The 27,483-nt window shown below is 37.1% G+C and overlaps 1 protein-coding gene and 2 pseudogenes across 4 annotated transcripts; all 3 read right to left on the reverse strand.

Annotated features, from left to right (window-relative positions):
• Positions 1–216: 216 nt before the first annotated feature.
• On the reverse strand, positions 217–1,743 carry LOC145048643 (small ribosomal subunit protein eS24z-like). 2 transcript variants are annotated; one of them, XM_078997192.1, is made up of 6 exons: positions 1,632–1,743; positions 1,075–1,154; positions 921–962; positions 651–821; positions 474–560; positions 217–383 (listed from the first exon to the last, which is right to left on the reverse strand). In XM_078997192.1, the coding sequence occupies exons 2-6, from the start codon at positions 1,147–1,149 to the stop codon at positions 348–350; spliced, it is 411 nt and encodes a 136-aa protein (XP_078853318.1). In that variant the 5' UTR covers positions 1,150–1,154; positions 1,632–1,743; the 3' UTR covers positions 217–347. The 2 variants fall into 2 exon arrangements, with proteins under 2 accessions (XP_078853318.1, XP_078853319.1); XM_078997193.1 differs by having other exon boundaries at positions 1,075–1,157; positions 1,632–1,726.
• Positions 1,744–8,483: 6,740 nt separating this feature from the next.
• LOC145047085 (phosphatidylinositol N-acetylglucosaminyltransferase subunit C pseudogene) lies at positions 8,484–9,337 on the reverse strand (annotated as a pseudogene).
• A 1,736-nt stretch (positions 9,338–11,073) lies between these two features.
• Positions 11,074–13,928, reverse strand: LOC145048644 (phosphatidylinositol N-acetylglucosaminyltransferase subunit C pseudogene; annotated as a pseudogene). 2 transcript variants are annotated; one of them, XR_013682991.1, is made up of 3 exons: positions 13,809–13,928; positions 12,618–12,708; positions 11,074–12,240 (listed from the first exon to the last, which is right to left on the reverse strand). The product of XR_013682991.1 is annotated as a phosphatidylinositol N-acetylglucosaminyltransferase subunit C pseudogene, transcript variant X2 (transcript). The 2 variants fall into 2 exon arrangements; XR_013682990.1 differs by lacking the exon at positions 13,809–13,928 and having other exon boundaries at positions 12,618–12,892.
• Positions 13,929–27,483: the final 13,555 nt, after the last annotated feature.

The following is a 27,483-nucleotide window of genomic DNA, read 5'->3' on the forward strand; positions in this document are numbered from 1 at the left end:
TTCTGATTCTATTTGTAAAAAAGGCAGTTTACTGATAAAAGCTCAAAGCTCGTAATATACATTTTTTATTGAGCAACATATTTAAAAGTCTAGAATTGCTAATGTTTTAATGGATGGTAGACGATAGCATCCTCTACATAACACAAAGGAAGCAATACAACTTGAAACACGAAAATATTTTAAAGAGAACCAACAAGAAGAGCGAAGTCCAAGATAAAACTACAGAATACCAATCTCCATTTTTTTTAAAAGTTGAAAACCTACATTTAACTTAATTCCAAGAAATACAACTTCAAAAATGCTAAAACAAACATGCAAAATAACCATACAAAACCTCTCAATGCCTCTCACTTCTTCTTCTTGGCAGCATCCCCAGCCTTTGTCTGCAAAACAAAATGAAATCAAGTTTAAGAAAAAAACCACATAAAAAAAAAATAATAATGTTAGGGCAATGTGGGTATAAGAGATTTTACCTTTTTTACACCTCTAATCTTCTTTGCCCTGTTCTTCCTTTCCTTTAGCTGTTTCCTTGACTTCTCAATCTTGGTATCCAATCCATTCTGCAAAAAAGAAAAAAAAAAACATAATAAAGCTTAATTTAAAATCCAAGAACCATAAAGATTAAAGTTGCAAAATTCGTTGAGAATTACCCTGATAAGTCTGTATTTTGGCTCGTATTTCTTAGCATTCTCAACAGAATCATAGATCAAACCAAAACCAGTAGATTTTCCTCCACCAAAATGGGTCCTGAACTTGAATACAAAGATGGAACTTGGATCTTTCACCTCATACATCCTTGCTAACTTCTCTTTCAATTCAGCCTTAAATAAAACAAAATAAAAACAAAAAGGATTTTCAATAACCAGTTGTTGATTAAATGGTGTTCAACATATGAATTTATGAATTGAGTAGTGTCAAACCTTGGAGACATTTGGCCTGCCAGGATGAAGCACATCAATAACCTAAAAATATCAAGGCGAATATTGTTTTAAAAATAAGGTAATTTCAAACATAAAAGTATATCAGCATTATCACATATTATCTTTATAGGTTTAAGTTGTACAAATAACTTACGAATTGCTTCCTGGAAAGAAGTCTATTTGTCATGAACTTCCTTGTTCGAATAGTCACTGCCTTGGTGTCCGCCATTTTCACTGCTAAAAGCAATAGATCCATTAAAACTTCTCATTATTGTCATCAAATACAACAAACATACTGGAGAAAATACGTGGGGCCTAGGAAGGCGTCAATTAGATTTTGAATCGAGTTTATCTTTAGAGTAGAGAAAGTATAATCATATATGCTAAACCAGATTCGTAATTACCGAAAATACATGATTTTAAACTAGACTTTATAAGCAACAGATAACACTGTACGCCTGAGTAAGCACTTTCGTGTATCCATAGCCATTTCCTAATTCTTTTCGAACACAAAGAACAAAAACTTTGCGTATAAAAAAATGACGCGATACTGAGGGATTTCAATTGAGCTATTATTATTGAACTAATGCAGACCTGTCATCATAATCAGACCGTGGATATTACTACTTTTATGTGAAACAAGTGATTATTCTATTGAATGAAGGAAAACACAGACATGAAGTAATCCGTTACACGAATGAAGAAACGAACCTGAGATTGTCGACTCCGGCTAGTGCGGCGGCGGCTCTGCCTCTTTCTTTCTTCCTGCTGGGTCCTCGGCTCGAATGGGGAAAAGAGGAAACCCTAGGGAGGCTTATAAACGTATTTGTAGAAGATATAAGGAATGGGTTTGGGTTGATATTATTTGGATTGGGCTTTGCAGGTCCAATACGGAATATGATGAGTATATATTAATTATGATTTATTTATTCCTTAAAGAATTTAACAAATTTTCATTTATTATGAATTATAAGTATTAATCAATTGTTTTAAAAAATAATAAGAGAGGTATGTGATTGTCATGTAATTTTATAATGATTGATTCAAATAAATATATGAAATCAAGATACATTGGATATTGGATATTATGTATGTATGAATTAATAAAAAAATGATGTCATATAATTATAAAATATAATTTTGATCATAAAATAAAACAGCAACAATCAATGAAGTAAATGAAAATTGGTATATGGAAAATTACAAAATTAGGTTATTATAATAATGAAAGTAAAAAAAGGGCTGCAAATGTACATAGAACAGAAGTTAGAGGTGTTACATACCTAAGAAAAGAGTAAATCAGATGGCATGTGAGAAATGAATTGAGCGGAGAGATGTTTTTGAAATGAATCGCCTTAGAACACCGAAGATCACTTACGAAGACAAACAAAGACAATGAAATAATAACAAATTAAAGATCGAGTGGAGAGATGTTTTTGAAAGACAAAGAATGTAGTATAAATGGGTGATCAAGTCGAAGGTGCCTTTGAGCCGGAGACCACGAACAAACAGTAAACAACATAGTCAAGAAGATGGATTTTGAATTATGCGTCGGTGATGCTATTTTTGGGTAAGATTAGTCTTGATTCCAGACATTGAAACGTATTTTTTTAATTTTTGGTTTAGTCAATATATTTATTTTTCATAGAAAACTATGATTTTGTGTTTATCATAATCTTTTGTTAAGAACTGTGTTTGAAAATTTTGCATAGTTTTCTCAATCTTTGTTTTGTTAGGTATCGCCTTTTCAAAAAAAAAATCATTTTTTTTGGCCAAACACATATTCTTCTATCGACAAGTAAACAAAAATTGAAAATTTTAAGAATCATTATATACGAGGAAGAAAATGATATATTAGGTAAAATGCTTTCATTCACTCTTCTCATCAACCACTTAATCAAAATCTCCTTTTTCACAACGAGTCTATATGTCTTATCCCCAATATACCACACGTTGAAAAATATGACAAATTTGGCCAATTATTGATAAGAACGCCTTAAGCTTCAAACAAGTGTAAACGGGGTAGTACTATTGCATTATTTTTCTCTCTTTAATTTAGTTTTCTTGGATCAAAGAGGAAGCAATGAAAGGTTTAACAAAAGAATGCAATCCGCTTGTAAAAAGTAGCGTTTATATGTTAACTCGAAAAGAGATGGTCATTGCTCCCTATTAGTCACATTGTCACAAAGTTTACTATTAATTCGTCATTGGGTGTCAACTTCTATGGTTAACCGCTGCAAATTTCGGATATGATCATATAACCAGAACTGTCAAATTTCGGATATGATCATATAACAAGAGAAACTTCAAGTCTTAAAACTACCACATGACAGTTTTATGTCCTAAAACTATCAAAACGTCATAAACTAACTTAAATTCGGGTCTAGAATATCGACCCCACATAGGGGCTCTGCCCCTTGGACCCCGCTCCCAGGGGCGCTGCCCCCGGACCCCTGTCAGTTCAGGGGTTTCGCCCCTAAATAGCAGTATACTTTCAACGAAAACAAAATTAAACAAATGTGCACTCCGCACCATACCGTTTTGTTCAATAGTTGTCAAAGTTAAATTGATCAACAAATTAACTCGTTTACACTTAATTAACATTAGTAATATAAAATCATCAACACTTTGAAAGTTAATTAAGTGCACATCCCTCTTTTAAAAAGCAAGAGTCTGAGACTATCGATTGTGTTGTTGTAAACTCTACCGACGTACGTTCCTCGTCATTCCTATGACCAAAACCGAAACCCCAATGTACACCTTCAAGTTATCATGACATCACTTATATCTATACTACCTTATAAAAGAAATCTAACTATTTCTATAAATAGATTGAATAAAATAATAATATTTTTTAAGACGTTCAAATCATTAAGCTATTGGTACAAGTAGTCATCTATAAAATAATAATATTTTTTAAGTAGTACAAAACATGAAAAAGGAAGTACAATTAACCAATGCATCAGGTTTTGACCCAGTTCCTTAGTCCAAACGATGAGTCGTAAAAAAGCTAAGATCCGGGAAAAAATCTTTTCAGTTCGTGCCCCCTTCCCCTATATCCATTCTTCTTCTCCTAAAAAACCCTAAGACCACTCACTACTAATGACCACCGGATCCATCAGTTATGTCGGGCACACCACCACCGTTTCTCTTTCTTCCACCAACAAACAAACCCTAATGGAAATCTTCAGCATAATTGATGCCGCCTCCCCCAACCTTCGTCTTCTTAAGATTAAGAGGTACAAGTTGGATAACACAAATGAATTCCATGTTTTTCTTCTAACTCTAGATACAAAAGCCTAAAATTATCAGCTTTGCCTCATTTGAAGCTCTACGCAGCCTTACTTTCTCTCTTGAAACCCTAGAACCAAAAAACGCGGTAGTGTCCACCTTTTAGGTCTGCATCTTTTTTCGATATCATCACCATTACCTCCAACAGTCATTGTTCGATTCAACTTCCTTCACTAGAACCATCCTTGATGTCGTCGTTCATCACCACACACTACCCTACTCCTCTGTGACCACCATCAACGCTACATTGTCGCCACTCCTACAATGTCATCACCAACATCCATGGAAGACAGGTCAACATTCACAACCATCGAGCAGCCACCACCTATTCCCTTCTCCCCGGTACTTTACCTTATGGAAATTAAAGTTTACACTTAATTTTCTCTCTTATTTGTCTCTTAATCGTTGATTTAAGGTTTTGGCTGTGGGCTCTTCAACCTTCTCTGTGTTTTTCTCTGAACAGAAACGTCTAGTGGATGTGATAGATATATGAGAGTTGTTTTTTCTAGCATCCAATCTCTCTGTCTATAAAGATACTTAATTTACTCTGGAACAGGCTACATCGGTGGTTAAGTAGCAGCAACTTCAGATGATTCCACCACTGGTTTAAGCTCCTTATTCGAGTAGATTAAGTAAACCAAAACCGTTTATGACCTCGCAACGCTAACCTCTAAGCAGGGTTTATGGCATTTGACTTAATTTGTCATCCCTTCATGTTGGGTATGTCGATTATTGATCACTAAGTTGGTGTTTTATTTTTTGCCACCAAGTGTTTGATTAAATTCCCCTGAGAGCACTTATAGCAAAACTGTTGGGATGTTTATGCCATTAAAGGCTTCTTTTCTTGCAGTAATCTTAACCCTAACAGAGTACTGAGATGCCAGATTACAAGTTATTCTTGTCGCAGCATGACATTTCATCAATCAACTAACAACACATTGGAAGTAGTGCCTGTATATGAGCAAACGAGCTTCTGCAGCAAAGCTCTTCTTTTATGATCTTCATGGCATCAAAGATACAAAAGTGCAAGTTATGGCTGATGCAAGGTGACACGAATTAAATTTAATATTTCCCTCAAAATGCAGATTACTTTTGTTTTTGTCGTTTTATTTAACTATAAAATCTTATCTTTGTTTTTGAAGGAGATCCGATTTGGATGAAGCTGAATTTTCCAAGTTTCATTCTGGTGTGAAATGTGGAGATGTAGTTGGTATTGTTGGGTTTCCAGGTGTGCAAATTTTGTTTCCTTTTGAAATTTTGAATTTTTTTTTTTCTTCTAATTTTTTTTTATAACAAGAAAAAGCAACATTGGAGAGCTGAGTATTTTCCCAAAGACATTCAACGTCGTAACTCCTTGTCTTCATATGATGCCAAGGCAAAAAGGCAATGTGAAGGTAAAAACTTTTAATATTAATGTATTTACGAATTTACCCCTGTTTAGTAATGTGTAATTGTTACAGAAAACTCATGCTTGGACTCCAGGAAGTGGCAGAAATCCTGAAGCATATGTATTAAAAGATCAAGTATATATTCAATATCAATATTCAATACCATTGCATGATGGGCAAAGACATTTAAAAAATAAGTTAATACAACGGGTTTTATTTGGAAATTGATGTTTTTATATGGAAATGGATGTTCGTATAACTTAAGGACCAAGACCCTTGACATAATTAATTGAAATCTGATGTTTTTATTTTAATTTTATTACATTATCTTTTCTTATTTCTTTTCAAGATAATGTAAAAATACCACACCAATAGGTCTTACAAGATATTTCATATTTGTTGCTCTCATTATTATTTTTGACTATTTGTTACTATGTTCGTTTGGTATATTTCTATTATTTAAAAAAAAAAAATCAAAGTGATTACTAAGTTATACAAATATGATCATTGTTAGTAAAAGTCATTTTTTGGTAACCATAATAATACCTTTGGCCTAAGACATTGTTCCTGTAAATATATATCAAAACTAATACAAAAGTTGGATTCTATTCTCTTGGATATGTACTTCTTTTTTTGGAACATAAATCTTTTGTTAAAAAAACATATTGCCGAAAAAAACTGTTCGTCACCGCCGCTTTGCGCGGGTAGACGGCTAGTATGTATATATATATATATATATATATATATATATATATATATATATATATATATATATATATATATGTGTGTGTGTGTGTGTGTGTATGTATATATATTATGTTACCTTACAAATCATGACGATCAGAATTTAAAAAAAAATGTTTAAATGGCTATCCTAATCTAAAAATTATAAGATGGTTATCGGATACCTGAAATAGCCAAAATTTATAAAATGGTTATCCTAATCCGAATCGAAAATCAGATATCCAAATTTTGTATATCGAAATTTTCAAATAATTATGGATCAGATTTTCAAAATTTAGATCGGATGTTCGGATTTAGATATTTTTGAACACCCCTATTAATAATATGTATTTTTTTATTATACAATAGCACAAAAGACAATAAGTTTAAAACAAAAATAAAAATTTGACAATGTGTTTTTATTTTGTCTAAAATTCATCACTGTATTTTTTAATTTTTTACAATTCTAACCACTTGACCGGTTGATTATCTGCTGACGTGGTATGATAACATATCAATTTTGATGACGTTGCATGCTGACAAAACATGCTGACGTGTCAAAATTGATTTTTTTTCACACAAGACACTAAGTTTTCACTTTTTTTTCAAATTTGACACTAAGTTTAATTTTTTATTTCAATTACTCTGTTTTTAGTTCTAAATCGAACTTCATTTTTTTAAATTTTGTTCACTGTTGACTATTTTTTCCATTTTAAACCGTATAAATATATTTTTATTACATTTTAAACCATATAAATACATTTTTTTTCATTTAAAAATAACGTTTTTATATAAATACAATGTTTTTTTTACATTCAAAGCATAATGTTATGCATTAGTTATATCATGATAACCAAACTAACTATAAATTCGGAATAAGATGTAAAAATATTACGATTTTCAAACTTAACATTTGGGATTTGAAGGAAGCCTAGAAGCAATCAAAAATTGAAGCCACAATTGAAGCATTAAGTGAAATATTACTAGTTAAAGTCGGTTTTATTTCTAAAGCTCCAGGAGCTTTAATGGTGGATCTAGAATAGTTATGGAGGAAGAGATGGAGGATTATGAGTGATGTGGTCAACGCCCATATGGAATCTGAACTTATTGACCTGGTCAACGTGTGGTATATTGGGGATAAGACATATAGACTGGTTGTGAAAAAGGAGATTTTGATTAAGTAGTTGATGAGAAGAGTGAATGAAAGCATTTTGGCTGTTAAGAGGATGATAAAGAAGCCCCCGGACCCATGTCGGTTTAGGAGTTTCGCTCCTAAATAGCAGTATACTTTCAACAAAAACATAATTAAACAAATGTGCACTCCGCACCATACCAATTTGTTCAATAATTGTCAAAGTGAAATTGATCAACAAATTAACCCGTTTACACTTACGTAACATTAGTGATATAAAATCATCAACACTTTGAAAGGTAATTAAGTGCACATCCCTCTTTTAAAAAGCAAGAGTTTGAGACTATCGATTGTGTGTCGTTGTAAACTCTACCGACGTACGTTTCTCGTCATTCCTATGACCAAAACCGAAACCCCAATGTACACCTTCAAGTTATCATGACATCACTTATATATATATATTATGTTACCTTACAAATCATGACGATCAGAATTTAAAAAAAAATGTTTAAATGTGACTAATAGGGAGCAATGACCATCTCTTTTCGAGTTAACATATAAACACTACTTTTTATAAACGGATTGCATTCTTTTGTTAAACCTTTCATTGTTTCCTCTTTGATCCAAGAAAACTAAATTAAAGAGAGAAAAATAATGCAATAATACTACCCCGTTTACACTTGTTTGAAGCTTAAGGCGTTCTTATCAATAATTGGTCAAATTTGTCATATTCTTCAACTTGGTAATTTTTTGTGTTTTGGTGATTTTGATTGGTATTGAAAACCATCAGTAAAGTGGTGAAAAATGTTTTACATCTCATCGATACAAAAAAAAAGGTTAGGTATTTGTAAAAACAGAATATAAGTCAAAGTACAATTTTACTAGTTGTTACATGACAAAAAAAAGGGGGGAAACATAATATTTGCATTTTCATATCAGATCTTTCGGAGTTGAGAGTTGACACATGCTGTTAGAGTCATGCTATATATTCAAGAATTAACTATAATAATTCTTTAAAATCTATCACTTTTTTACCATAATTACAGGAGAATTCGATATTGGAAAATTCTGAAAAGGTAAAAAAGTAAAAAAGCCATGGATTCATTTCAGTCTGTTATGTTGAAACATAACTTCGCCTCATCCCATGGCCCATTAATCTCAAACTTATACTCTTGAATCCTAATCAACCAATAAGGACACAGCAAATTCACAAAACTCAACACTCCCAACAACAACACAAACATCAGTTTATGCAAACAATAAACACAGCTCAAAGTCATCACCATCAACACCAATGAGAAGAACAGGTGCAACCTTACTGAGTATTGCTTAAGGCAATAAGTCACCAAAGGTGCAAAAAGAAAAACCTGCAATGAAAACAAAATGACAACAAACACAAGAACCCTTGAAAGAAGCCTAGAAGCAATCAAAAGTGAAGCCACAATGGAAGCATTAAGTGAAATATTACTGGTTAAAGTCGGTTTAATTTCTAAAGCTCCAGGAGCTTTAATGGTGGATCCAGAATAGTTATGGAGGAAGAGATGGAGGATTATGAGTGATGTGGTCAACGCCCATATGGAATCTGAACTTATTGACCTGGAAACGTGTGATATATTGGGGATAAGACATACAGACTGGTTGTGAAAAAGGAGATTTTGATTAAGTAGCTGATGAGAAGAGTGAATGAAAGCATTTTGGCAGTTAAGAGGAGGATAAAGAAGCCCCCGGACCCATGTCGGTTTACGGGTTTCGCCCCTAAATAGCAGTATATTTTCAACAAAAACAAAATTAAACAAATGTGCACTCTGCACCATACCGATTTGTTCAATAATTGTCAAAGTGAAATTGATTAACAAATTAACCCGTTTACACTTAAATAACATTAGTGATATAAAATCATCAACACTTTGAAAGGTAATTAAGTGCGCATCCCTCTTTTAAAAAGCAAGAGTCTGAGACTATTGATTGTGTGTCGTTGTAAACTCTACCGACGTACGTTCCTCGTCATTACTATGATCAAAACTGAAACCCCAATGTACACATTCAAGTTATCATGACATCACTTATATATATATATATATATATATATATATATATATATATATATATATATTATGTTACCTTACAAATCATGACGATCAGAATTTTAAAAAAATGTTTAAATGGCTATCCTAATCTGAAAATTTTAAGATGGTTATCGGAAACCTGAAATAGCCAAAATTTATAAAATGGTTATCCTAATCCGAATCGAAAATCAGATATCCAAATTTTGTATACCGAAATTTTCAAATAATTATGGATCAGATTTTCAAAATTTAGATCGGATGTTCGGATTTAGATATTTTTGAACACCCCTATTAATAATATGTATTTTTTTTATTATACAATAGCACAAAAGACAATAAGTTTAAAACAAAAAAAAAATTTTGACAATGTGTTTTTATTTTGTCTCAAATTCATCACTGTGTTTTTTTAATTTTTTACAATTTTAACCACTTGACCGGTTGATTACCTGCTGATGTGGCATGATAACGTATCAATTTTGATGACGTTGCATTATAGTCAATTTGGAACAAAAAAACAGAGTGTCAAAATTAAAAGGAAAAAAAAATTAAACTTAATCTCGAAATCGAAAAAAAAAACGAAAACTTAGTGTTTTTTATTGGAGAAAAAAACCAATTTTGACATGTTAGCATGTCACATAATTAAAACTGACATGTCATAATATCACGTGAGCAGGTAACTGGATTAACCGGTCAAGTGATCAGAATTGTAAAAAGTTGAAAAAACAGTATCAAATTTGAAACAAAAATAAAAAATAAAAAAACAATGTCAAACTAGAGTTTTGATGTAAATTTAATATCTTTTATCATATTTACTCGTAATATAAGTCTTTCGGTGTGTCGTGGTAGTCATGTATCCTTCCATCATAGTGGATAATTTTGATGTATCATTTATGGTAATAATTTAATCTTCCATGAAATGAGTGCTCATTTATAATATTTTGTAGTCATGTATCCTTCCATAGATGTATCATTTATGGTTATAATTTATTCTTCCACCATTAAATGAGTGCTCATTTACAATATTTTATAGATCTTGAGATATTTGTAAATGTTTTTACTTTGCTTGCATAGTGTATACTTATTATAGAGAGGTGGTTTGTTTTGGTCGGTGATCATTGATCATTCTGTGTTTAGGATCTCATCATGGCGGTTAACCAAAGAAGTTGACACCCAACGACGAATTAATAGTAAACTTTGTGACTATGCGACTAATAGGGAGCAATGACCATCTCTTTTTGAGTTAACATATAAACACTACTTTTTACAAACGGATTGCATTCTTTTGTTAAACATTTCATTATTTCCTCTTTGATCCAAGAAAACTAAATTAAAGAGAGAAAAATAATGCAATAATACTACCCCGTTTACACTTGTTTGAAATTTAAGGCGTTCTTATCAATAATTGGCCAAATTTGTCATATTCTTCAACTTGGTAATTTTTTGTGTTTTGGTGATTTTGATTGGTATTGAAAACCATCAGTAAAGTGGTGAAAAATGTTTTACATCTCATCAAGACAAAAAAAAAGGTCAAGTATTTGTAAAAACAGAATATAGATCAAAGTACAATTTTACTAGTTGTTACATGACAAAAAAAAAGGGGCAAACATGATATTTGCATTTTCATAGCAAATACTTCGGAGTTGACAGTTGACACATGCTGTTAGAGTCATGCTATATATTCAAGAATTAACTATAATAATTCTTTAAAATCTGTCACTTTTTTACCATAATTACAGGAGAATTCGATATTGGAAAATTCTGAAAAGGTAAAAAAGTAAAAAAGCCATGGATTCATTTCAATCTGTTATGTTGAAACATAACTTCGCCTCATCCCATGGCCCATTAATCTCAAACTTATACTCTTGAATCCTAATCAACCAATAAGGACACACCAAATTCACAAAACTCAACACTCCCAACAACAACACAAACATCAGTTTATGCAAACAATAAACACAGCTCAAAGTCATCACCATCAACACCAATGAGAAGAACAGGTGCAACCTTACTGAGTATTTCTTAAGGCAATAAGTCACCAAAGGTACAAAAAGAAAAACCTGCAATGAAAACAAAATGACAGCAAACACAAGAACCCTTGAAGGAAGCCTAGAAGCAATCAAGAGTGAAGCCACAATGGAAGCATTAAGTGAAATATTACTGGTTAAAGTCGGTTTAATTTCTAAAGCTCCAGGAGCTTTAATGGTGGATCCAGAATAGTTATGGAGGAAGAGATGGAGGATTATGAGTGATGTGGTCAACGCCCATATGGAATCTGAACTTATTGACCTGGTCAACGTGTGGTATATTGGGGATAAGACATATAGACTGGTTGTGAAAAAGGAGATTTTGATTAAGTAGTTGATGAGAAGAGTGAATGAAAGCATTTTGGCTGTTAAAAGGAGGATAAAGAAGCCAGATGCAAGTAGGGCGACATCAAGAATTAATAAAAAGTTATGAGTGATTGTGGAATTGAGAGTGTGGGTCCAAACCAAAACCACAAGTGCTACAATGCAAAGGTATTGAGATATGGGAATGGAATCTAGCATCACCTTAAGCATGTCTCTTTTGACTACATTTGCATTCATCACCATTTCTTGAAGGAAAGTGTTGTCAGTGTGATTGTCATCAAAACCAGGCTGCATACCTCCGTAAGCAACTTTTCTCCATCTTCTTTGTGTTGGGGAGGAGCTTTGACCGATGCTGTTCTCCATTGACCCAAACTAGAAAAGCAATCAACATTAAATTTCATCTTAAACAACGACAACAATACCCAAATCTCAATTGTGGATGTCAATAGATCTAAAATTTGATGTTAGAATTTGAACACTTTTGTTGAGGCATTTTATCGAATAGCTAATGTGCATGTCAGAATGTTACATTGTGATGATCAAACTAAAACATAAACTCATATAGATCTCCAAAGAAAGATGAGAACAAGCTAATTGATGGAAAACTGAATAATATATTAGTATCGATCCAGATAACAGTGTTCCAAAATTGAGGGAAACATGAAAATTTGCAGCTCCAACCATTACAACATAGCTTAGTGTCATTGAAACTGGAAAAAGGAGCTAGCATACTAAAAAGCATAACATACCTGGTGTTGAATTGAACGCTAAGAGAGACACGGAAGTGAAAAACAGCGAAGCGTCTATCCTCACATAGCCAGCCAGATCAAACTATAATCACTGTGTTTGTATAGAGTTAGCCCTAATTTGCAAAATAAATTCTAGAAGAACTCGGAATGGCAATTCAACAATAAACATTCGCCCTCATTGAAATGGATCATCGACTCGCTTACATAATTGTAAATTTTGCTTCTAATCTTAGACACGACCTTTTTTATGTAGACGACGGACCCCCGAGTCTCTCGTTATCTCGTTTTCTTTTTAATTAATAAGTTACTATTTTATTTAGTATAATATAAAATAGATATATTAAATATGCTAAAATTTATAAAATGCATTGGTACAATATCCCTGTTCTAATGCACTTCTTAATAAAAGAAAGTAGATCGATCTATCCACGTATAATTTTCTTATAGAATTGCAAAAATTGTCATGTGCTAGGTATTAAGTTTTAGTCTAAAGCTTGATATTTTTGAATCGATACTAGTTTATTGTACCCTTAATGAATTTAATTTTTTTTTATTTCACTTATTAAAATTATTATTATTATTAAATATAAAACCTGGTCTCTCTCTTTTGGAAACCAATTCACAAGTTTGCACTTTAACACATACCGACACATACATAGGGTCGTTGTCGGGTTTTTTATCAGATTCGGGGCAGGAAGTAAGTTCTTTTCGTCACTGCTAAAAGCAATAGATCCATTAAAACTTCTCATTATTGTCATCAAATACAACAAACATACTAGAGAAAATACGTGGGGCCTAGGAAGGCGTCAATTAGATTTTGAATCGGGTTTATCTTTAGAGTAGAGAAAGTATAATCATATATGCTAAACCAGATTCGTAATTACCGAAAATACATGATTTTAAACTAGACTTTATAAGCAACAGATAACACTGTACGCCTGAGTAAGCACTTTCGTGTATCCATAGCCATTTCCTAATTCTTTTCGAACACAAAGAACAAAAACTTTGCGTATAAAAAAATGACGCGATACTGAGGGATTTCAATTGAGCTATTATTATTGAACTAATGCAGACCTGTCATCATAATCAGACCGTGGATATTACTACTTTTATGTGAAACAAGTGATTATTCTATTGAATGAAGGAAAACACAGACATGAAGTAATCCGTTACACGAATGAAGAAACGAACCTGAGATTGTCGACTCCGGCTAGTGCGGCGGCGGCTCTGCCTCTTTCTTTCTTCCTGCTGGGTCCTCTGCTCGAATGGGGAAAAGAGGAAATCCTAGGGAGGCTTATAAATGTATTTGTAGAAGATATAAGGAATAGGTTTGGGTTGATATTATTTGGATTGGCTTTGCAGGTCCAATACGGAATATGATGAGTATATATTAATTATGATTTATTTATTTATAACTTACGATACATCATACATTAGTTAAAATGGAAACTGTTATATTGTAAATCATTGGATCTTGTAAGTTACTAAGAAGTAAGAAATATTGTAAAGTACTTTTTATGAACTTTTGTTATAATCTTAAAAATAAACTTATTAGCTTGTAAAAATAATCATACTTTGCATAAATTGGATTTTGCATAATTATTATTTGATGAAATTAATTTATGCAAAAAATAACCTTGTGCTTAATTTTAGTGCTCATATTAACGATATGTAGCGTAAAGAATTGTCAACCCCCTCCCCCTCCTGAAATCAGTTATTGCCCTGGTTCAGACCCCGAATCCCACGTTTACCCCTTATCCCTCCCCGAAATACCTTCACCACCCCCGTTCTCGCCCCCATTCCCCTGTTTTATAAGCTTAAATTTGATTATTTTTTTTCCTAACAAATGCAATATTTTTTGCTAAAAAACTATTTTTCATAACTTTAAAAGTTTAAAATCAAGTTTTTTTAGCAAACTAAAAATTAAAAATCCAACATTACAAAACAACAAATCCAACAAACTTATAAATATAAAATACGATAAATCCAACATTAGAAAAAACATGTTGTTTGATTTACATCTGACTGAATATGTGACTGATGCAAAATGATCATTTTATCATGATGCTCTATATGTTTCTATGTGTTATGCATTATATAAAATCTTTGAGCAAATATATCACAAAAGAACTTTCACCTTAGTGGTAAGTATGTTGGCTTGTGAGTATGAGGTGATGGGTTTGAATTCCGTTGTCCCTTTTCCTCTTTCGGATTTTTATAGCCGAATGGTAAGATTGGAAAGCCTCTCTTCCTTTCTCGATTAGCTAACACCTAACTTCTTTCTCAATCAAATATTGTTTATCGCGTCATACGCCTAAATTTTGTTTATCAAACACCTTCAGTTGATCGAGTCAGCCAAAAATGTCTGGCCTGACTCGGTCAGACGCATATCAAAGAGAGCCTAAAAGCTTATTGTGTTTTGGAGTTGCATAATCTAAGTTAGACACTTTTTCCTAAACTCTATTTTAATATTATATAAGCTGATAAACATTTTTATAAAATGAAATAAAAAAGAAGTATAAGGTGCTTAAAATAATAATAACTTGTGAGAGTGACAAAGTTTTGCAATTGAATACATTTATTCGGGTTTTTTTTAACATATTTAACTAATAAGCTTACATAATTTCTTCAAAAAAAATAACCAACTTTTGACGACCAATAAACTTATAATATAACCAACTTTTGAAGTTGTACATCTATTTTTGTGTAGAATTCACGAATAAACTTAAGTTAAAGGCCAATTTTAGCTAGTTTCAAATGTCTATAGATATTGTTTTGCACAACCTGTTACCAATTTTATTTTCTACCAATTTGACCAAAGTTTTAATTTTGTTATAAAAAATTTGGCCAAAGCTTTTTTTTTTAACTTTTTTTACATTTCTTTTATAACTTCTTTACAACGGTTTTCAAATGTTCTCTTATATACTTGTACCAACCCTATTACAACAAGTTTTGAAAATAACTTACATTTAGCAAACTTCTTTGTTTGTACCAACTGTATTTATTTGTTTTTCGTAACATCTATTATTTCAAAAGATTTAGATATTTAGGAGATGAGTATGTATTTGCAATTAGCAAAATACAGTTAAGGAAAGTTGTAGATCTTCCATTGATAATTATATGGATATAAAGATCATCGAAAACGGAGTTTGTATGAGCAAGTTATTGGTGTTTGAATTTGAGATGAAAGTACGTTGTTGTTTTGAGAAAGTCAACGGAAGTCAAAGTCAAATGTTCAATTCTTCGATCACCACGGCGTGATGGTATGCTCGCCACATCATGGTATGACATGAATCATTAATCGATGTCGTTGTGTCAATCAAAAATAAACCAACTAACCTACGTAGATAGGGTATGTTGGGTCGAATCCACAAGGAGTCTGTGGTCAAACTATGTGTCAAAATTGTCGATGGAAAATAGATTACTTGTAATTGTGACAAAAAGGTTTAAACAAAGATTAACCAAAGATACTTAAAACTTTATTAATTGAAACAAACTTTAAATGAGAAAAGTAAGGTACTCCCAGTTTAGTTGTCGGACAATTCAAATTCACACACTTTCTTTCCTAAAATCCTAGTTCAATTACTTATATGTAATTAGGGTTTATGATATTGCAACACATAATTTTGGGTACACAATATGTTCATGCAACTAGTTGTCTTACTGCCTATGTCTATTTTGATTAAGAACAATGATTAAATTGACAATAAAGTGTCATGTAACTACTTATTACAATATTAAGATTTAATATCACAAGTCGGAATAACACATGTGGATTCAACCAATCATCTTTGTTCCTAAACTACTTGAACTTGTAATAATCGATGAATTGCAATGCACTATTTTAGTTATGAAATCAAACAAATTCATACAACTCAATTTCAATTATTATTACCAAAAGTTTATCATATGAAACACAAAAGAACAATTGAAGTTAACTAGAACCAAGTAATAATCAAGTGTGTTCATCCAAAAGTCCTAAACATCCCCGAAAGTAACCAAATGATTTAGCATTCCATTAAATTCATAAAAAAACAATAACTTGGATGAAACAAATAAAATGCATAATAGAATTCATAAACAAACTTAAAATCATCTAACAATTATAGCCTAATGATTATCAAAATATGAAAAAAAAAAAAAACAAAAACAAAACAAAACATTGGGGAAGAAGTAATCATTTCTGAAAATTACTAGAATTGATGAGAATCACCGGTTGAATGATCTTACAATGTAGTTTGAAGTTGAAATTGATGAACTATGGACTTGAATCCGGATTGAAATGGAATGGATTTGTGTTTTCAAATGTTTCCAAGGTTTAGAAGCCTCAAAAAAAATGCAGGAAAAAGCTCTGAAAATAGAAGGGTGGAACCATAAAAACGAATGCATAAGTCCATATTTATATTATTTGGCAGAAAATAGTGAAATCGGGCGATGTGTGACGTTGGACGTCCTAGGAAACATCTTAGACGTCATGTATAATGTCTTGGTGTTTTATGTACGTCTTTGCATGCCTTCTCACATCCTTGAATTACACTAAAAATTGGCCAAAAACGCTTGACATATTAGGGGACATCTTAGACACGTTCTAGGACGTCCTTCCTTGATTTCTAAACTTTTCAAAATACGTCGTTCCAACACGGGACTCCCCTAAAATGCCTGGAAGTCCTATGGGACATCTTAAACGCTGTTTGAGATGCCGACATGGTCCTCCTATTCTTTTCTGCTCCGAAACTCGACTAGACGCTGAACGTTTGACTTGGACGTCCTAGGGGACTTCTTAGATGCCCTGAGGCGTCCTTCACCTTCTGTGCAAGTTTTGATGATCAAAATGACATAACTAGCAGAAATGCAAAACACAAAAGTTGTAGAAAATCTTGTCTAGTCTCCAAAACTTCTTTATCCATATAAATCAAAGCTCTTGAACTCAAAATATGATCAAAATATTGAAGCATGGTCAATTTTCCCAGCAACGTTTCTTCATTCCTTTAGCAATTCGTTTTACTTGCAGGTTCCGCCTACTTTTAGTACAATATATATATATATATATTGACCTTCATATGAAGTCCAACAAGTCATCATAGTAGTGCCATTCTTCGACAATTATACATCAATTCAACAGATTTATGACAATTTAGTACATTTATAAAATAGACTTATCAATCATCAAGAGACGTGTCCAACGTTGAAGGACACATAGCAGAAGAAGGCAATATGTGGCAATTGTCGTAGAGACTCATGGACACAACGTGGAATCACTGATGGTATAAATAGATCTTATTTGGTGTCAATTGGGAGATTGTTGGCACACTTGATCAAAGATGTTGGTCGATAAGTGTTCTTGGGAGATTATAACGAACAAAATATACCATTGAACGAGAGATACATGGATGGGTTATGAGATTCATTGATGTATCTTTTACCCCGTTAATTGTGATTATGATATGTATTATTTGTTGAGATCTACTAGACTCAAGTATATGTTATGGGATATGTTGTTGCAAACTCGTTGATAAGATTAGTGAGTAAATCTTATGATTGATATCGAGTTTGAATGATTAGGGTTATAAGCCACGATGATCGACAAATTACCCGTTATGAGAGATCTAGCTAGTGTCACTCCCCCAAATCGAATTGGCGGAAACATTTGGGGGTGGAGGACGTCATGTACAGTATCACAACAATGCATAATAGTAAACAAGCAACAACATTATCCATTGCATTAATAGTATAATTCAATACAAGTGTCGTCATATAAACCTAGAGAGAGAGTCTATAGAGAGAAAGAAGTGGGGAAATGTGTGAGAAATGAGAGAACCCGACACTTCTATTTATAGGGTGAAATATTGACGGACTCGCCGAGTCGGTGCCACGTGTCATCACCTGGTGGCTTTCCTTGGGGAGAAAGCCTTGGCTCATATTCAGCCATGTCACCCTTTTTGCAGCAGCACCTTGTCGACTTCTAAACCCCGCAACTTTAGCATACGAGCTCCGTTTTCAACGTTCTTTATATCCACGTGTAGGTAAAAACAAGATCTACAACTTTCATTTAGACTATGTCGGCTAATTCTCTAACCGATCTTAAATTTAACAGTAGGAGGAGATTAGATTGCTAAATGACCGCTAAGAATTCGTAACTCCTTCATACGGACTCCCTTTTCATCTGTATTTTTACCGTTGAGTTCCTATTAATGAGATATTCAACTCTCATTTAGGTCACGTAAGCCAAAAACCGCTCGAACTAAAATTCGAGTTTCGGGCTCTACACTACTAAGCGGAAACTTTGAAAAATCATAACTTCCTCATACGAAGTCAGATTTGGGCATTCTTTTTATGGATGTTATCGGTTTAACATATACTACAACTTTGGTTTAAATCACTAAGGCTAAAAAGTATTCTATCGTAATTTCACTTTTTACGCTTCCCGATGTCGTGCCGGTTTTGCCATAAAACTTCGACGGGTCATAATTTCTTCGTTATAACTCGAATTTCGACGTACATTATATCCCCGAAATCCTTGTTTCGACCACTACAAATTTATGTAAAGATATCGGACTTATATCACACTTTAATTTTGACGCATATTTTTATCCTTTTGTTAATTATAATTTTATAATTAAGTAATAAGCACACAAATACACATAATTCACATAGAATTCAAATATTTCATCTTTATTACTTCAAAAAGATTTACAATAGTTGACATAGTATTACATTTTCTAAAAATGCTTAGCCCCAAAACCCGGGCGTTACAAAATAATCATGTGCGCATACTATCATATACTGGCATATACAAACACCCAACATATCTATCTCAGTGATCATCAATCATAGAATTCTCCTGTAACTAGAGTACCGACCTAGCAGGTCACTAACATACCAATCCCTATGGATCATAAGAGCATAACATATTGTCTACCCCGATTCCGATCTAACAGATCATAACCATATGTAGCATATCATAACAATAACAACTAAAGGGTCGACTTTGGTGTCGTAGACCCTATCGATATAGTGAGGATAACTCACCTTGTAGATGTCAACTCGGAAGGTAAACTCCAACTCACAGATCACTTGACACTGGCTCTACCACCTATTATTGTAACATCCCGAGTTCGGGAGTGCAAGTTCAGGGTTCAAAGTGGAAATTTGGAAGGGCAACTCGGCGAGTCCATGAGTGGACTCGGCGAGTAGGGTCACAACTTAGGTCGCGTGTTAAGTGGTCAACTCGGCGAGTCCAAGGCTGGACTCGGCGAGTAGGCGCTGAGTGAAGAAAACCCTAATTTCGGGGGATGAGCCTTATATAAAGGACATTATACCCTCTCTCCAGCCTCCTTACCTTCCTTTGAAGTCCGGAAAACCCTAGAAGCGTGATTGGGAAGGATTTGAGTGCAATTGAGCCTTGGATAAGAGATTTGGAGGAAGATCTTGGAGACTTAGGAGGCTTGGAGCAAGGGGCTTTGCTTAGATTCGGATTTCCTTGTTGTTGGGGCTTCCTTTTGAGGTATTATCTCGTTTTTGGGCTGCTATTCATCTAGATTCATCATTTTTGGGATGTGTGGGAAGTTTAGCTTGTGGTATTTAGAGTTTGAAGGTTAGATCTGAGGTTGTCACCTCAGATTTGGAATGGAGAAGGTCTAGGGTGCACTAAATTCCCTGTTATTGAGTGTTTGGTGAAGCCATCTTGTCCCAAACCCTAGCCCTAGAGTGTAAAATGCCTAGATCTCTTTGGATTCACGTAAAGTTTGCCACTTTACGTTATGGAAGGATTGTAGAATGGTAGGTCTACGTTTTGGATCGAATGCATGGCCTGGAAGGCTTTTGTATGGGTTAAGAGCTAGTGGTACTCGGCGAGTCACAAGGGTGTACTCGGCGAGTTGCTTGAAGGCGGGCAGGAACTCGACGAGTTGAAAGAACAACTCGGCGAGTTGGTTGAAGATAGCCTTGGACTCGGCGAGTCTGGTCTTGAGGTCTTAGCCTTTCCTGGTTAAGATATGAATCGGTGAGTCAAGGGATGACTCAGTGAGTTGAGTGGGACTTTTCAGTGTTGGAGGACTCCGCGAGTCATCGGGCTAACTTGGCGAGTAGAGTCAGCCAGAAGGTTGACTTTGACTTTGACTTTGATCAAGAGTTGACCAGTTGACTTCTAAGGGCATTTTGGTAATTGTTGGCTTTTGTTTTGAGTTCAGTGTTGGTGCTAGCCAGTGGTGAAGATCGTGTTAGTGGTCGGAGTATCTCGGTCTTATCTTTCCAGTCAGCAGTTGTGAGGTGAGTTATCCTCACTATATCAACAGGGTCTAAGGCACCAAGGCCGGCCCTTTATCGGATTGTAATCTGTGTATCGTTGTTATGTTGTTGCTTTGTTATGTTTGCATCTGGGTATCAGGATGGTATATGCTAGTGACCTGTTAGGTCGGTATCCTGTTTAGAGTATATCATGATACGTGATCTGCTTGATCGGTTTGATTGAATGTGAATTGTTATATGACTGTATGTTCATGTGCACATGGTTGTTTGATTAGGGTTGGGTTGTGGCGGGACATGCTTTATGCTGTAGGCCAACATACCCAGGGCGGACCGGTTATTCTGAAGGCCCAACGAGTGGTCTGGATAGGTTGTAGGCCCCACGAGGGCGGACCAGACATGCCGAGGCTCGGAGAGTGGACCGGGCCGACTGGAGGCCCGGTGCGAGCGAACCAATCATACTGTAAACTCAAAGAGTGGACCAGGTGGATTGAAGGCCCAGTGCGGGCGGACCAACCACACTACAGACTCGATGTATATGGCTAGACTCGGAGGGTGGACCAGGTGGACTGTTGGCCGGTGTGGCGGACCAGTCATACAGTAGACCCGATATGCATGGTTGTTCTATGATTCGTTATGATATAGCATGTTATGTGTGTATGGTATATGTGGTTGGTATTTTGGGGGTATCTCACTAAGCTTTCGGGCTTACAGTTATGGTTTGTGCTGTAGGCCAAGATACCCAGGGCGAACCGGTTGTCTCGAAGGCCCAACAAGCAGTCCAGATAGGCTGTAGGCCCCACAAGGGCGGACCATACGTGCCGAGGCTCGGAGAGTAGACCAGGCCGACTGAAGGCCCGATGCGGGCAGACCAGTCATATTGTAGACTCAGAGAGTGGACCAGGTGGGTTGAAGGCCTGGTGCGGGCGGACCAACCACACTGCAGACTCGAGGGACATGACTAGACTCAGTGGACCCGGTGGACTGAAGGTCCGATACGGTGGACCAGTCACGCAGTAGACCCGATATGCATGGCTGTTTTGTGATCGGTTATGATATGACATGTTATATGTGTATGGTATATGTGGTTGGTATTTTGGGGGTATCTCACTAAGCTTTCGGGCTTACAGCTGTGGTTTAATGTTTTTCAGGTTCTTCAGGAGACTGTGGCAAGGCAATGGCGTGATCGTACCGTTCCTCGTGTTTATGTTTTATGTTATGGTTCTGGGAAGACTCTGATAATAATTGTATTGAAAACCTTTTTGTAATAACATTACGAAAATGGGCTGTTTTGAAAAGTTAATATTTATTGAAAATTTATGGTCGTTACAAGTTGGTATCAGAGCCTTGGTTTGAGTGAATTGAAGGAACATTCGTGTGAATCCATTCTCAAATCAAGGAGAGTTTATAAAAGAGAATTTAAGATGGTTTTCAAAATAAGTAAAAGGAGGATGCAGAGGTACGATCAGTCGGAGCCAGTAAGTAACCCCAAAATACCATGCATGATATTTGTTTTCAAGCTTTGATAAAACAACATGCTAGTACTAGGCTAGATATCTTCAGGATTTCATGATAATGTTGCATGTTTTATGATGCCTGCTAGCCTAGGGTTTCCTTCTGTATGAGATTTCCAATGTTCCTCTAGGAGTAAGGATTGAGCGCTTGCTATGTATATTTGTCACTAGGGTGTTGTGGTAGTACTTCATACAAATATGGGTAGGTGTAGAAGGTAGTATGGGCCCGTACTATTGAAAGCACATGACCCATACACGTATCAGGGAAACCATGACCTCTAGAGTTGGGTTGGGAGTTGGTTCCCGGGTTAGTGGGAAGTATCTGAGATTTTGTTGTTTTTTTTCAGTATAGTGGTCAGGAGGCATGCTGGGAATGGATCCGGGTCAGGATCGGGAGCAGGAAAGGGAGGTTAGGGTGGGTCAGTACCCCCCGAGGTTGTTGGTCAGATGAGCTCCAGCGAGTTGGATGCTAGGATTCGTGAGATCCTGCATGATGAGGTTGCTGCGTTGTTCCGGGCCGAGCTGCCGGAACTGTTTAGGTCGATCAAGACCGCCATGGTGGAGTATTTTGATGAGCGTTATGTGGCTCTCGCAGAGACGGCTGCCGCGGCGGCTACAGCGGCAGGGGGAGGAGCTGGTAGAGATTTCCAATATCGGGACTTCGATAATACGAAGCCCCCTACCTTTGATGGAGTTCATGACCTGATTGTTGCTATGAGATGGTTGTCATACGTGGAAGGGTGTTTCTTCACGTGTTCATGCCTTGCTGATCAGAGGGTAAGGTGTGTTCTGAACCTGTTGAGGCTTAGGGCGAAGGATTGGTGGAGATTGACCACGAGGTCATATTCGGATGCACAGAGGGCTGCAGTTTCATGGGATCAGTTCCGAGAGATGTTTAGCACTCGTTATGTTTCGCGGGTTGAGAGAGAGAGGTTGAGAGGGAGAGATTGGCTCAGGAGTTCCTTGAGCTGAAGCAGGATTCGGAGTCGGTGACGGAGATCACCAGGATGTTCACTGAGAGTGCGATGTTTTGCCCCGAGTTTGCTTCGGAGCAGGCTCAGATGTCCCGATAGCTGAGTATGCTCAAGAGGGATATCAGTCAGTTTGTGTCTACGCAGAGGTGTGAGACCTTGTTAGAGTTAGAGGAGACCGCCAGGCAGTGAGAATTGGAGATTGAGTTGCAGTTACGAGAGCAGAGGCAGGCTCTAGTGCAGTTGCAACCGGTCGCCGAAACGGTCTAAGACTGTTGATTCTAGATTGGGGGATCAGAGCAGCCACACTTGTGGGAAGTGTGGGAAGGGTCACACCAGGGTTTGTCGGTCCGGTGGTGCATGCCGCAGGTGCGGAAAGGAAGGGCATTATGTGAGGGATTGTTGGCAGGCAGCCCCGGGTCGGGATTTGAGGATCTGTTATCATTGTCATAAGGTTGGGCACTTGAGGGTCAATTGTCCACAGCTTGCTGCAGGACCGGTGCAGGCTCCAGGACCGGCCACGTTGAGGATCATGGGTGGAGGTCAGGGTGGAGCGGAGCCCCCAAGGGCTCAGGTCGTGCTTTCCAGCTTACGACGGAGGAGGTCAGGGCAGTGTCGGATGCAGTTGCGGGTATGTTTCTTCTTGATGTCTTATTATTTTATGATTATTGTGGAGTATTGTTTATCCGCTAGTCTCGTTTCATGGTTTTCGGTATTGTATTCATTGATTTTGAGGATTATGGCATGGTTATGGGTTTAGTGTTAGAAATTTCGTTGGTTATCATTCATGAGGGTTGTTCATGGGAATCGGGTGTTGGTTTGGATATCGGGTAACATCTGCAGTCTGAGGAGTGGTTAGCTGAAGATCGAGTTTCTTTCGAGCCCGGGATGATCAGTGTTGATACGTGATTTGTGAAGGTTGCTCGTGTTAGTGGAAATCAGTTCGTGTGTAAGTGCTTGTGTCGTGAAGGGTTGTTGAGGGAGGTTGGTAATGGCGACCGGTAGTTAATAGTCAGTGCTCTAAGTGGGGGAGAATTGGAGAATTCTCTGGAAGATCAACGAGTTTGGGAGGTCGTTTAGCTGCATGGGATTCGACAGTGTATCGGTCAGCCAAAAGCGTAGGCTGGTATGAGTAAGTGGCAGGTATGCGGGGAGGGATACAGACCAAGGGGGATTGATGGTGGAAGGCCTGGGATCGAGCCGGGACTGAGTATGTAGGATGGAGGTAGAGTTCAGAACCCCTATTGGGCTAGAACATTATGCATGGGAGGAGTTTCCCGAAGGTAACTCGGAATGTTGATTGCTAGTTGAGCGGTCCGGATAGACTAAAGGCTAGTAGGCGTACCAGTCAGGCCGAAGGTTCGGAGAACGGTCCAGCCAGACTAAAGGCCCTGGAGGGCGGTCCAGGTCTGCTGAAGGTTTAGAGAGTGGTCCAGTTTGGCCGAAGGCATGGTAAGGCGATCCAGTCATGCTGAAGACTTTGCATGTGTCGTTAGATCGTTGCGAGGAAATGGATTGAGTATGTCGTGATACGTTAGCGTTGGAAGGTCTGGCCCCGGGTATTGATCATGATGGGAAGTTGAGCATGGACTTGAGAGTCTTCACAAGTGGATTCAGAGTATGTGTGGTGCATGGGATAGCGGTTATGCCATAAGGAAACGGTGTAGTATTGGGTGAGCACCTTGACACTTATGGTAGTGTCAAGGCAACCAAGTGGATCTCATTGGTAAGGAAAAAGGGAAGGAATGTGGCTCCGAGAGGGAATGTAAGTCACGGAAGTGAAATCAGTAGTGCAAAGTTATGATTGAAGTGTTTCAATTAGGGTTATTGCGCGGTGTGTGCGGAGGTGATATGGAATCACATCTGGTTTGGATGTCTGCCGAGGTTACGGAAGGAAATTCCGAGGGTGTAAAGTCAAGAGGCTCGTAAGAGATGCAGAGATGGAGTCTTGGATTCCCAGCTCGATTTCGGTTAAGAAATTGTGTATGTAGTGGTAATTCATCCTGGGGGATGTTTGGAGGTATTGTCAGTGTATCGGGTTTTCCAACCCGAGGATGCTAGAGCCAGTTCAACATGGGTATGAGATTGCGGAGGGGAACTCATGAGAGTTGCTATGAGATTAAGGGATGTATCATCCTGTAAACATGGAGTGGGTAAAGTTGAATTCAGACCGGGATTATGGTGGTTCAGGGATTATCTCTAGCTCGTATGAGTCAAGTGAGTGCTGTGAGTTGGAGCAAGAAATGTATTAGGGAGTAGTACTCGGTGGTTAGGTGTGATTATCAGAGGATGAGGCCGGTGGTCGGTTTGAAGCGGGGGTCAGAACACCACAAGAAAATAGAAAGTTGGGATCCGGGTTTCGATGGCTGTGCTTTAAGGGATATGGTCTGGTTAATGCCAGGAGGTGCATTGCGAGAGTAGTTCTGAAGTTGTGCTGTCGTAGGCTTCGAGGACAAAGCCTAATTTAAGTGGGGGAGAATTGTAACATCCCGAGTTCAAGAGTGCAAGTTCAGGGTTCAAAGTGGAAATTTGGAAGGGCAACTCGGCGAGTCCATGAGTGGACTCGGCGAGTAGGGTCACAACTCAGGTCGCGTGTTAAGTGGTCAACTCGGCGAGTCCAAGGCTGGACTCGGCGAGTAGGCGCTGAGTGAAGAAAACCCTAATTTCGGGGGATGAGCCCTATATAAAGGACATTATACCCTCTCTCCAGCCTCCTTACCTTCCCTTGAAGTCCAGAAAACCCTAGAAGCGTGATTGGGAAGGATTTGAGTGCAATTGAGCCTTATAGAAGAGATTTGGAGGAAGATCTTGGAGAGTTAGGAGGCTTGGAGCGAGGGGCTTTGCTTATATTCGGATTTCCTTGCTGTTGGGGCTTCCTTTTGAGGTATTATCTCGTTTTTGGGCTGCTATTCATCTAGATTCATCATTTTTGGGATGTGTGGGAAGTTTAGCTTGTGGTATTTATAGTTTGAAGGTTAGATATGAGGTTGCCACCTCAGATCTGGAATGGAGAAGGTCTAGGGTGCACTAAATTCCCTGTTATTGAGTGTTTGGTGAAGCCATCTTGTCCCAAACCCTATCCCTAGAGTGTAAAATGCCTAGATCTCTTTGGATTCACGTAAAGTTTGCCACTTTACGTGATGGAAGGATTGTAGAAGGGTAGATCTACGTTTTGGATCGACTGCATGGCCTGGAAGGCTTCTGTATGGGTTAAGAGCTAGTGGTACTCGGCGAGTCACAAGGGTGTACTCGGCGAGTTGCTTGAAGGCGGGCAGGAAATCGACGAGTTGAAAGAACAACTCGGCGAGTTGGTTGAAGATAGCCTTGGACTCGGCGAGTCTGTTCTTGGACTTGTCGAGTCTGGTCTTGAGGTTTTAGCCTTTCCTGGTTAAGCTATGAATCGGTGAGTCAAGGGATGACTCAGTGAGTTGAGTGGGACTTTTCAGTGTTGGAGGACTCCGCGAGTCATCGGGCTGACTCGGTGAGTAGAGTCAGCCAGAAGGTTGACTTTGACTTTGATCAAGAGTTTACCAGTTGACTGCTAAGGGCATTTTGGTAATTATTGGCTTTTGTTTTGAGTTCAGTATTGGTGCTAGCCAGTGGTGGAGATCCTGTCAATGGTCAGAGCATCTCGGTCTTATCTTTCCAGTCAGCAGTTGCGAGGTGAGTTATCCTCACTATATCAACAGGGTCTAAGGCACCAAGGCCAGCCCTTTATCGGATTGTAATCTTGGTATCGTTGTTATGTTGTTGCCTTGTTATGTTTGCATCCGGGTATCAGGATGGTATATGCTAGTGACCTGTTAGGTCGGTATCTTGTTTAGAGTATATTATGATACGTGATCTGCTTGATCGGTTTGATTGAATGTGAATTGTTATATGATTGTATGTTTATGTGCACATGGTTGTTTGATTGGGGTTGGGTTGAGGCGGGACCTGCTTTGTGTTGTAGGCCAACATACCCAGGGCTGACCGGTTATTCCGAAGGCCCAACGAGCGGTCCGGATAGGTTGTAGGCCCCACGAGGGCAGACCAGACATGCCGAGGCTCGGAGAGTGGACCAGGCCGACTGGAGGCCCGGTGCAGGCGGACCAGTCATACTGTAGACTCAGAGAGTGGACCAGGTGGATTGAAGGC

This window comes from Lactuca saligna, chromosome 5, assembly GCF_052625555.1.
Source record: "Lactuca saligna cultivar CGN05327 chromosome 5, ASM5262555v1, whole genome shotgun sequence".
Lineage (NCBI taxonomy): Eukaryota > Viridiplantae > Streptophyta > Magnoliopsida > Asterales > Asteraceae > Lactuca > Lactuca saligna.